General features: G+C 36.9%; 1 protein-coding gene across 1 annotated transcript in view; it reads left to right on the top strand.

Annotated features, from left to right (window-relative positions):
• Positions 1–11,779, top strand: part of Hmcn1 (hemicentin 1) — a 474,287-nt gene that overhangs the window by 321,850 nt on the left and 140,658 nt on the right. The window contains exons 37-40 of the mRNA XM_023704108.1: positions 2,503–2,604; positions 4,016–4,192; positions 4,883–5,034; positions 6,881–7,004. Coding sequence (XP_023559876.1) covers positions 2,503–2,604; positions 4,016–4,192; positions 4,883–5,034; positions 6,881–7,004 — 555 coding nt within the window. The remainder of the gene's footprint in view (positions 1–2,502; positions 2,605–4,015; positions 4,193–4,882; positions 5,035–6,880; positions 7,005–11,779) is intronic.

Below are 11,779 nucleotides of genomic sequence, written 5' to 3'. Positions count from 1 at the left end.
TTCTTAGGTGTTATTTTCTGCTTTTATTTTCATTATTTCTTTACTTAGCCTGTTTTGTTTATTGTATTTGTGTTTTTCTAGATATTGGGTTGGGTTGCATACTTAGAATATTTTCATTATTAGCTTTTAAACTGTATTAATTAGAATTTAAGAATTCTTTTTAGTATTATATTACTTTAGTGAAATCCCATAGGTTCTAGTATTAATCAATTTCAGGCTAATTTTTGAAGCTCTTAGTTTTGTGTTGATCTCACCTTTGTGGTATTTTGTCCCACTTAAGTAGCTTTGTATTTTTATCATCAGTTTATAGTCTTTTTATTGTACTTTATTAACTGTGGTTATACAATATTTTACTGATGTTTTTGGTCTAATATCCTGTCTTAAAAATATTCCATTAGTGTTTGAAAAGTATACACTTTGTGAATGGCAAATGTATATACACACAGGACATAGACACGTAATATAGATGAGGAATTTAATTTTTAGAACCTTTATAACTTTATCATTTGTTTCCCTATATAAGTGATATTTCAGGAAGCATATTGAACAAAATTTCTTAACTTCATAACACGTTTTGCTTTGGTATTCAGTACAGAGCACTGTCATTGCAAAGATTTATTCATGAACTTTTACATATTAACATAGTAACCAAAATAAAGCATATTGGTTTGTCACGTTTAACAATTTTTGTGTTTCATACTACTCTGTCAGATTACTTTCTAGGTATATTTTTGTCCAGCACTTATTGACATTTTTGTGAGGATATGTGTGTGTGTGTGTGTGTGTGTGTGTGTGTGTGTATTTGTTCTCTTGAATCCTAATTTAACAATATTGTTAATCCATAAAAGCATCTTAAAGCCTATTTTTAAAAAAATCATCAAACAATACAAAGAAATAGATTTATTCATATGTATGATTTTGACTTATGTTTGATTTTATTTTTGACATCATATGCACTCTGATCATTTTCTTTTTCTTTTCTCATTTCCTTCTTTCATAATTTTTAGATTAATAAATATATTAACTGATTATATGTAGGTGGGAATCTCTAGTTCACTAAATGAGCTAAATGTCACAAATCCTTAAATATTTCTGCAAAATTCACATGCTAATTTATACCTACAAAATCATCTCCAAATAAAGCAAAAACCTTTGATTAGTTCACTTGAAAGGTTTTTAGAGCTGGGTAGATAGCTCAGTAGAATAAAATGCTTGCGTAGCAAGTGCAAGGTCCTGAGTTCAATCTGCAATACCACACACACACACAAAGTTTTCATCCTGTTATCTTTCCCATACTTCTTGGAATATTTTTGAAAATATTAATGTTCCCAGTTGGTTTTTTTTTACAGAATGCCTCTTAGACTCTACAAATTTCTATATTTCAAATATGTTAATATATCAGAATTATTAGTATTTAAGACTGGAGCTGTTTTACTATTAATTTCATCTTACAAGAGAAAAAACTATCCATAATGGTAAAAAATTCTAATTTCTCTGAAATAATTAAAGAAAGTATTGTCCAATATAAAGTACAATACTTTGAAATACGAAATTTTTCTCACTGGAAGAAATCAAGTAGGGTAAATCACTTATTGGTGAAAGTAATCAATCCCCAGAACAAACAGATTAATTAGAATTTTTAAAAATATAACTTTCTTAGGACTGGCCAGACAGCTCAGCAGACTAAAGCACCTGCTTAGGCAGAGCACAGGGGCCAGGGTTCAATTCTCAGCAGTATAAGCCATGCCAACCCCGTCCCCAGGATGCACTGTGACAGTAACTGAGACTGGGTGTGGTGGTGTGCCTGTAATCCCAGTTTATGGAAGGCTGAAAGTAGATCACTCATAGATCACTGTGAGTCTGAACTGGGTAGTGAGACCCTGTAGACACTGTACTAAAAACATTTTTTTAGAAAAAAATGTAACTTTCTTTATAATACTAGTCCCCATTTTGTTTTCAAATCAAATTGGTAGGACATTTTCAATAATCAACACATTGCATACATTTTTCCCAGTGGTTAATTGCTGTAAAAGATGCGGACATGATATCCTATCTACAAACACCATCAGAACAAATCATTCTATTCATTGGAGAATGTAACTATATATCTATCCTAACCACTTTGAATACACAGATACAAAATGGACCTTCATCTGTATACCCTTTTTGTGTTAAGTTCCGTTATGTGAATATTATAGGTGTGTAAACTAGTCCCCAACTTTAAGGATTTTCCTATCTTGGCAAAAAGAAACGGGTGAGCTAGAAAACCTATTAACCATTTTTTCATCTTGTTATTCACTTCTATCTATTAGTATTACTTTTATTCTAAAAGTCTTAATGTGTACAGGAGAGAGAAAGAAACAAAGAAAAAAGAGAAGGAAAGAAGAAAGGGAGAGAGAGAAAGAGGAGGAGAGGAAAAAAATAATAATTTTCACTGAGCGAATAATTTCAGTCTAAATATCCTACTCATGTGAGGTTATTGTCTGCCGGGGCCTCTTGCAGAACCACCCAGCCTGGAAGCCGCGGGCAAGATGCTGAACGAGACGGTGGTCGTGAATAACCCTATCCAGCTGGAGTGCAGGGCGGCCGGGAATCCTTCGCCTGGTATGTTTACTTTTCCAATCTGTAATTTATCAATATTTTAAGATTTCTGGGAATAGATAAAATTTATTGGTAGCATAAGAGACTAGGTACTAATAAAAGAAAGTAGAAGGCATTTCGAGGATGAAGTACTGATATCAATAGAATATAGTTTAAATTTTTCATTGCTTTTTGGTACATGATAGTATTTTTCCAATTAATATAGCAACATATGAATTCTGTCATTGTTTTGTCTATGTTGTGACCACAGAACTCATAATTGTATTTTATATATCTTTATGTTGATTTTTTTAAATTTTCAAACTTATCTTAATGAAGCTCAACCAAATTGATGTTGCATTACAGTCATTCTAACGACTACCGCTGTGTTTAATATATCCCCATCACTGTCAGGCTATTCATATGAATCAATAATATTATAAATTTTTTGAAGCCTATAGTATAGTGTAGTGTGTGCGTGCATGTGTGTGTGTGTGTGTGTGTGTGTGTGTTTCTGTGCTAGGAATTGAACACAAGGTCTTGTCCTGCATGTGAGGCAAGTGCTCTATTATTGAGATAAATTTGTTTTCTTCTTTGATTTTAAGACAAGGTCTCCTCAAACTGCCCACGATGGCTCCTCCTGCCTTAACCCTCAGATTAGAGGAGATTACAGACATGTGCCACTACACCTAGTTGGACATATGGTTTTAAATAGATGTGTCGATAAATTTGTTTCTTTCCATTTTATTATATCTATTATACCTTTCAGATTTTATTTATTCTTTCAGGTTCTGAAGTTCTCTACCCATGTGCATTGTTGTTTATTGCTCTGTTTCTTTCCTTGTTTTTACTCTTTTTTTGTTTTTGGGGTTTTTTCTTTGGCTTGCTCCCCATGCCTTCAGGGCAGGTTTGGCTGGCTTGAGTTGTGGGGCTCGAACCACAGCAACCTGAGCCTGGCTGCTTTGTTGAAGCAGCCACTTAAAGAACCAAGCTAAGGGGCAGGCCCCCTGTTTTTACTCTTAAAAAAAATTTAAAAAATAATGTAAGTTGAAGAACATGTAATTGCATATTGTATAATTTGACAAAGCATTAAACCATTATAATATTCCAAAGAACAAAATTGGTATAGGAAATACGCAATATAAAAGAAATAGAATAGATTGGAAATTCACTATCAAACAGTAATGGCATAGTAGAGACAATATAAAAATAAATTATGGTTAATTCATTTTCAAAACTCATACTCACTTGTGTGTTGGTTTTCTTAAGATTACCTTCTCTTAAAAATCAGCCTGAAAGAGATGGTAACGTAAGTAGATTAAATTCAGTAAACGAAAGAAGAACACAACTGTGATAATGTTAGGGAAGGTCCAGTGGGCATATGAAGTTATCAAAGAAAAATTGACGTAGCTTTTCTTCTTCCCTCTCCTCTCAGTCATTTCCTGGTATAAAGATGGCCGCCCACTTTCCAGTTCAACTAGCATAACTTTCTTGAACAGAGGACAGAGCATTGATATTGAAAGTGCCCAGATCTCAGATGCTGGCCTGTATAAATGTGTGGCAATCAACTCTGCTGGTGCCACAGAGTTATTTTACAGCTTGCAGGTCCATGGTAAGTGCTACCTTGCCTAGGTTGATCCTGGGCTAAAGAAGTGTGCGAAATGATTAACTCCTTTTATAATGTTCTAGTGAAAATGTATATAATAGGGTGTGATTTTATTGTCCTTATAGAAGAGCCCAGTGTTCAAAACTGACAAATATTGTTACGTCAGATTCCTTTGAAAATGCTGAACTGTTTTGCACACGTGCTTCAGATGAGTTGTGCAAATAGTCATCGGTTTCTGCTCATCTAAAGACCTTGACCTTGCATGTGACTTTATTCTAACAAGGTCATGGATACTAGTTAAGCAATTGTTCCCAAATTACTATCTCTGAAAAAGGAAGGGAGTCGGTAGTTAAAAACTACAGTGTGTGCAAAGGAGGGGAGGATACACAATGCACATACACACATGTCTAGAAATCAAGCAATAAAAGTATATTCTGACATTGACATTTTTTTAACTTAGCAAAAATTGCATCTTTTCATCTCTGAGATAAATATACTGGTATTTGCCCCACTTCACTTGACAGCTGGGATTAGATTTCAAATAAAAGATTTGAAAGAAATTACCAAAACCAAAAAGCTAACATACAACAAATCCACCCGTGAGCACAAATTATTCTGACTATTACGTATAGTTTTCACCATTTTGAGATTATATTTACTGTGATGTTAACGCACTTTTATTTATTTATGTTTCAGTGCCCCCATCGATTTCAGGCAGCAGTGACATGGTAACTGTTGTGGTGAATAATCTGGTGAGATTAGAATGTGAAGCCAGAGGTATCCCAGCCCCAAGTCTGACATGGCTGAAAGACGGGAGTCCTGTCTCTAGTTTTGCTAATGGAATCCAGGTATCCCCATTTCAGTGTTGAAATCTACCACTGGTAATTCAAGATGGGAGCCACAAAAAAAATAGATAAATTTGTTAAAGAGATTTGAAGAACAAGTTTAAACATTATTTTAAAAGCCACATATGCTCCTTAAATACATGGGCACACACAACTGAGATGTCCACATAATTCATTTGAAGCTCAGTAATTCTAAAAGTTCTCTTACCTCATCAGTAGGGGTTAAATTTTACCTATTTGTTTTAGATGCAGGTTCTTTTCCACCTTTTCCTGCTCCCTATTCATGCTACAAGAAATGTTCTTCAACAACAAAAACAGAATTTTTTTAGTAGAATTTATATTTCAAATATAAATTTGAGGGGCTGGGGAGATGGCTTAGTGGAATAAGTGCCTCCCTGGCAAGTGCAAGGGCCTGAGTTCAGTCCCTGGTTCTGCAAAAAGAAAAAAAAAAAAGGATCTATCTAATCAAATATAAACTTGAAATAATGGAAATAGTGAATCCTAAAAACACATAGAACTTCTACACTTCTATAAAAACATCAAAGAATAAGGTTAGAAAAATTCTAAGGGAAACATTGTGAGAAACAAAATTTGTCTCTTACAAAAAAAATGTAATATGCCACATTTACTCAAAGTTAAAAATACAGAAGCAGATCTACGAACATTCCTTATTTTATTGATTTGCTTATTGTCCTTTGCAGATATTCCATTTTTCACAAGGGAAGTTTTGTGCCAACCAGGTAGTAAGCTAGTTGGTCAGCACCATTGTTCTAATGGCTCAGATGATTTTGGGGCATTTTAGCACTAAAGTATTTTTTAATTAAGGTACACACATTGCTGTTTAGACTTCATGCTATTGCCTACTTTATGGGTTACAGGGCAGAGTAAACATAACTTTAATATACACTAGGGAGTGAATGTATGACTCGCTTTATTATGATATTTGCTTTATTACAGTGGTCTGGATCCAAATCAAAATGTCTTGGAGGTACGCCTGTATCTAATTTGAAGCCTAGTTTTATTTTGCCTAACAGAGAATGTAGTTCTATGATTCTATTTCTTCGGTTTTTGTTTTTTTTATTTGGAAGTCCAATCATTCAGAATTTGGGATCATAGAAGATGGAGAGTTAAAGTCAGTGTATAGACAAACCATTGTATTAATAGGCAAAAAGAACAATGAATGTGGCTAATTCATTTTTTTAGGTAATACTTTGTTGTTGATTATAATTTTTTATTTGTTCACCCAAACAACACTAGAAGAATTTGTTCCTCTCATTTATGCTTCTATTTTTCCCCACCATGACTCTCTTTCCGTCTGTCTGTCTCTGTCTCTGTTTCTATCTCTCTGTCTCTCTCTCTGTCTCTGTCTCTCTGTCTCTCTGTCTGTCTCTGTCTCTCTGTCTGTCTCTGTCTCTGTCTCTCTCTCTGTCTCTGTCTCTGTCTCTCTGTCTCTCTGTCTGTCTCTGTCTCTCTGTCTCTCTGTCTCTGTCTCTCTGTCTCTCTCTGTCTCTCTGTTTGTCTCTGTCTCTCAGTCTCTCTGTCTCTGTCTCTCTCCCTGTCTCTGTCTCTCTCTGTCTCCCCCCCCCGCCCCCCGTAAATATGGCTGAAATTTGATGCCTTAGAGAGGCTTGCTTTCCGCGGCTATTAGCAAGTTCTGTTCTACCTAGCCTCTCATGTTCTTCTACTGAGTATATGAGAGGTTTCTATGATGGCTACACACTTTAAAATACCCAAGTGACAATCCCTGTAAAAGCACGCGCCGGTTGGTCAGCCTTATAAAATTAGAGAAGAAGGACACTTACCAGTTTTATGGGACACGTCGGTAATTTAGATTTTTTTCTGTTCACAGATTCTCTCTGGGGGTCGCATCTTAGCCCTGACTAGTGCACAGATAAGTGACAGTGGGAAATACACCTGCGTGGCAGTGAATGCTGCTGGGGAGAAACAAAGGGACACTGACCTCAGAGTATACGGTGAGACAAGTTATAATTATTTTCCTCTGATAGTAGATGTGTTGGGGTCCTGAGATCTTAAACATAATTTATTGACAAAAACCAGTGAAAGCTAGCAGCATGTTCATGCTTACAATTCTAGCACTTTGCGAGGCTGAGACAGAAGAATTCCAAGATTGAACACAGTGTAGGCAGCCGAATACCTAGCAGCACCCTGTCTAAAATTAGAAATAAAAGATGTGGAGCTGCAACTGAGGGTGAAGACCTTGGGATCTGTCCCCAGGGCTGCCAAATAATAAGAAAAAAGAACAGTAAGCCTAAGAATGACATTACCAGGTCAAATTCAGATTCCCTTACTACTTTATATTTGACTTTGATTTTCCCTTTTCTAAAGTTCTGAGATATTAAATGCACATCCAGGCTATAGGACGCTGGGTTTACAGCGACCTCTGGATATCAGCTCTGCAATTTAGAAGAAATTCTCACTGAAGCACCTGTCTGTCCAAATACCTTTCTTTATCGACTTTTCTCAAAGCCATGACTTCATTACTTTTAGTATGAAACCTGTTTGGCCTTTGTTCAGTCCTATGTCCATAATGTTACTTGAGAAGCAAAAGTCAGACTAGACGTAAATTGAGGCAAAAAATAAGTGACTTTTTCCCTACCACTACAATAGGGAAGGAAGTGGCTGATTCTGTCACAGCAGCAATCCCTCAGGTGAAGTGGAACCCGCAGGGCCTCCATCCACAAGTACTTGGACAGTTAGAGATCTGCCAAACATTGTTCACTATTTTATTTGCACTGTATTTCTCACATCATATAATCATGCAATTGTTTCTTCCTTGGCGTTTCATAGTGTTTCTGACTACAAGGCCTTGTTCCTTCTCTCCCACATGACTTGTAAATAATTTACTTACATTAGAAATATATTAATTTTTTAACCTGCAGACTTTGTAGCCCTGGTTTGACTTTCTACTTAATGAGGAATTTTGATGAAGGAAAATTTACTATGTCTGACAGAAACAAGTGTACTAATCACAAATAGCTTATGGCATATTGTCACATAAATTTTTAGTGGAAAAGCTCCTTATTCCCTAAATAGCATAGAAAGTCCCAGTTAGTGTCAGTACACTACCAAAGGGCTCTCGATATTCTCCTTGTTACTGCCACTACCATGAACCTGGCTCCACACTCAAGCCCCAGATTTGCTGGTGTATCTCACAACAACTTTACAGTGTCCAGTCCCGGAGGTCCTAGTTCTGTCTCTGTATTGGGTAACTATTGTGCTAGGAGGAACTGAACGACTGCCGTTCCAGAACATGGTAAGAGGAGGATTATCAACATGAGCATGTTGCTCTCTTTAGTCATGAGCAGGCAAAAATAAGGGTGATAGAAGTATTGACTGAATGTTAGTCACCTGTCAAACAAATCAGAGTTTGACTATTTCTGTCTTATACTGTCTAATATCAAGGGTAGGTCTAGAAGATTATAGAGGTCTGATATTTCTGAGAAATTTTGGAAAACAAGTTGCTAGTGTACTTGTATCCTACCTCTTCAGACTGAAAAAAACAGGTGCTTTCATCTAGAATTGAAGTTAAATGACTAATGGGTACGGGGTGTATGTCTGAGAATGCACATATGAGTTTAATACATGCAGTATATATTCAGCAAACTACTGAAGAAGTGAAAATTAACATGTTTAAGTTTTAATCTGAAATCAGTTTTCAACCTATGTTCCATTCACTATATTTGTATGTTAGCATTCTCTGTGGCCTTATGTCTCCTGGAAACTGCATGAATGTTGCAGTTTATGTGGACATGTCACAGATATGTCCGCCTCAGATTTACATTGTAGAGTATGGAAGTGGTTTGAGGCATACACAGTGGGTAAATTAGCTTCCCCTATAATTATAAGAGTAGTTTCTTTAATTTTTTTCTCCTAATAATAAATTTGGAATGTGCTGTACCATGTTATGAGACATTAAAACAAGTATTTCTAGGGTATATTATCTTTAAACATAAGCCCAGAGAATTTTCTTACAGATTTCTCTCTCTTCATCTCAGCAAGTAGAGTCCTATGAAAACACTGGGTTTTGTAATTAAATCCAACAGACAGAGCTGGGGAGATAGCTCAGTAGAATAAGCGCATGCTTGGTAAGCGCAAGGTCCTGAGTTTAATTCCAGCACCGAAAAAAAAAAAAACCCGCATAATGTATAGAATGATGAATACAGCAAGTCTAGGGTACAGCCTTTCCTATGCTACATAGCCACAAAACAAAATAGGGATAACATCCAAGGAAGCAGGGACTGAAAGAGTAGAACCTTGTTTTCTTCTCAGACTAAACAGAAAGTCTGAAATGAGAGACAGGACAGAAAAAAATAGATGTGTTTCAGTAATGCATATTTTCAGTTACGATTAAATTTTCTTTAATATGTGCTTCTTAAATAAATGCTTCATTATTTCTGCATTTTTTTCTCTCCGTTTTGAAACTGATTTCCTTTTGAATTTGGTTCAACTCATTTAATTGCAAAGAAAAGTATTTAAAGGGAAACATTTAGAAATAAATTAGCATTCTGCAGTCTTGGATTGAAACTCCAACTTTCACTTCTTCAAATAGTCCTAAAGAAATCACTTGGTTTTGTAAAGTCTACTACTCACCTAAAACAAACAGTCAAGCTACTTTTTAGCCAGTAAGAAAAAACTTTACCTCAAATTATACGAAAGGTATAAAATTGCCCATTCTACTTAGATCTTCCTATGATAAGACTTGTAAAACTACATGTTTTTCATGGTATCTTATGAGAGGCTTTAATTGTGCTTATTTTTCTACTTTTATAGCATTTTAGACTTGAATGCTATAAAAGTAGTCTCACATCTTGTCTAGCATGTCACATAAAGAAAAAACAATCTTACTCTTTTCTGTTCCCCACAGATTTCATTAACCTTGCTCAGAAGCAAATGACAGGGTATACTATTAAATTTAGCAGAAGCAACACCATGAATCTCTGGACAAATGCTTCACTGGTGCATTCCAGCCCTTGTGCAAGTTTTTGATTTTTTTTGTTAGCACACATCCTTAGGGGTCAGCACAAATCTTGCACCCAGAAACAGCACAAAAATGTGCTCCTTTCATTCGCCTCCTGCTCAATCACACGTAGTAGCCCTCTAAGGCTCTTTCTCACTTCTGCGATCAAGTAGTCAATATTCACAACTTAAAGGGGGAGCAGGTTATTTTGGGTTACAATTAGGCCATCACTGGTCCCTGAGGTAGGGATGGAATGGCAGGGACCATAGTGAAGGAATGCTGCTCCCATCACATCCTGGCAGCCAGGAAGCAAGAGAGGAGAGGAGTGATGGGGGGCGTAGAGCCTCCCCTGCAGAGCCTCCTCTTCCAGCCAGACCCCACCTCCTAACAATACCCTGCTGTTGGCCTCCCCCAGTGGATGACTCCACTGACACCCCATGATCCAGACATCTGCAAGGCGCACCTGTGAGCACATCAGGTACTGGGTCTCACTATGCAGCTCAGACTCGTAGTGATCCTCCTGTTTTCAGCCTCCCCAGTGCTGGGATTACAGACACACACTACCATGCCCAGTCTCAGTGGCTGGCTCAACTGCCTAGAGGTAGGACCAGCATGGCATGTGGTACAAGGATTGAACCTTAGTCCCTGCGCTTGCCTAAACAGGCAGTTAGTCTGCTGAGCTATCTCCCTGGCCTTTGAAGGACGTTCTTGATCTAAAGCGTAACAGTAGCAGAGAAAACTCAGGCTTCCAGAAGCACTACTCGTCAATGTCTGTTGTGTTCATTGTCATCTTACCACACGCTAGGGTATTGGGCCTGAAATGGAAGTGAACAGACAATAAATATTCTTTCTACAAGAATCTCATTTCTACTGAAGCATTTGGAAAGTTCCTTAGTATTCATCTAATTGCTGCTTACCCTTCTTAGGAACCAAAACAAAATTGAAAACTACAATAAAATAATTTTCCTCTAATCCTAAAGATTTAGTGAGAAATGGCCAAGGAAACTCCCCTCTGTAGTTTTTCAAAGTGGACTTTTCATGACAGTCTTGACATAATCATCAGTTTATTTTTTGTCAATTATTACAGACAGCTCTAAAATAGTCCTTGGTCAAAGCTGAAGCACCAGACCCCCCAAAACATTAGATACTATCTCAATAGCTTAAAGCAGATTACTGTCTCTGCATATCCTCTCTGCATATGGCAGAGGTAAATGTAGGTCACCCACCTAGCTCAGGTCACAGTAGTCACCTGCTTCCCAGAATCCTCGGTCATTCCTCCTCAAGCCACTCCTCCACTGAATAAAACCAGATGAGGCCCTGGGTCAACCTCTTGGTTCCGGAAAGCCATCTTTGTGACTGGACTTAGGGCCCCTTAGCTCCCCAATAATTAAAAAAAAAAAAGTCCATGGTGGATTATGGAGCCCATGCTTTCCTCAAGCTCATTGTGTCTAAAGCATCTAAGACAAGTGGTTGTTTACGCTTTCATACACACAAGAGGAGAGCCTTTAAACTTCTCCCCAAACAGACCAGTATCTACAAACCCAGACAGCCAGGGAATTCTGATTTTATTTTTATTAAAATTTTAACTCATTTTCTCCTTCTAAGTAACTGTATGTTGCACAGCGAATTGCTTTGTTTATTCATTATTGCATCACCTGACAAAGTCTTCATTCCATAGAGAGTCGACAAGGCACCACAGAAAACAAAAGGAACATGAGACTGCATATCAGGATACTATTTGCTTTTCCATTGATTAGCCATGTTATTTTT

The sequence above is a fragment of the Octodon degus genome, unplaced genomic scaffold (assembly GCF_000260255.1).
Source record: "Octodon degus isolate 3935 unplaced genomic scaffold, OctDeg1.0 scaffold00188, whole genome shotgun sequence".
NCBI classification, from domain to species: Eukaryota; Metazoa; Chordata; class Mammalia; order Rodentia; family Octodontidae; genus Octodon; species Octodon degus.
This window is presented reverse-complemented; position numbering and strand designations above follow the sequence as displayed.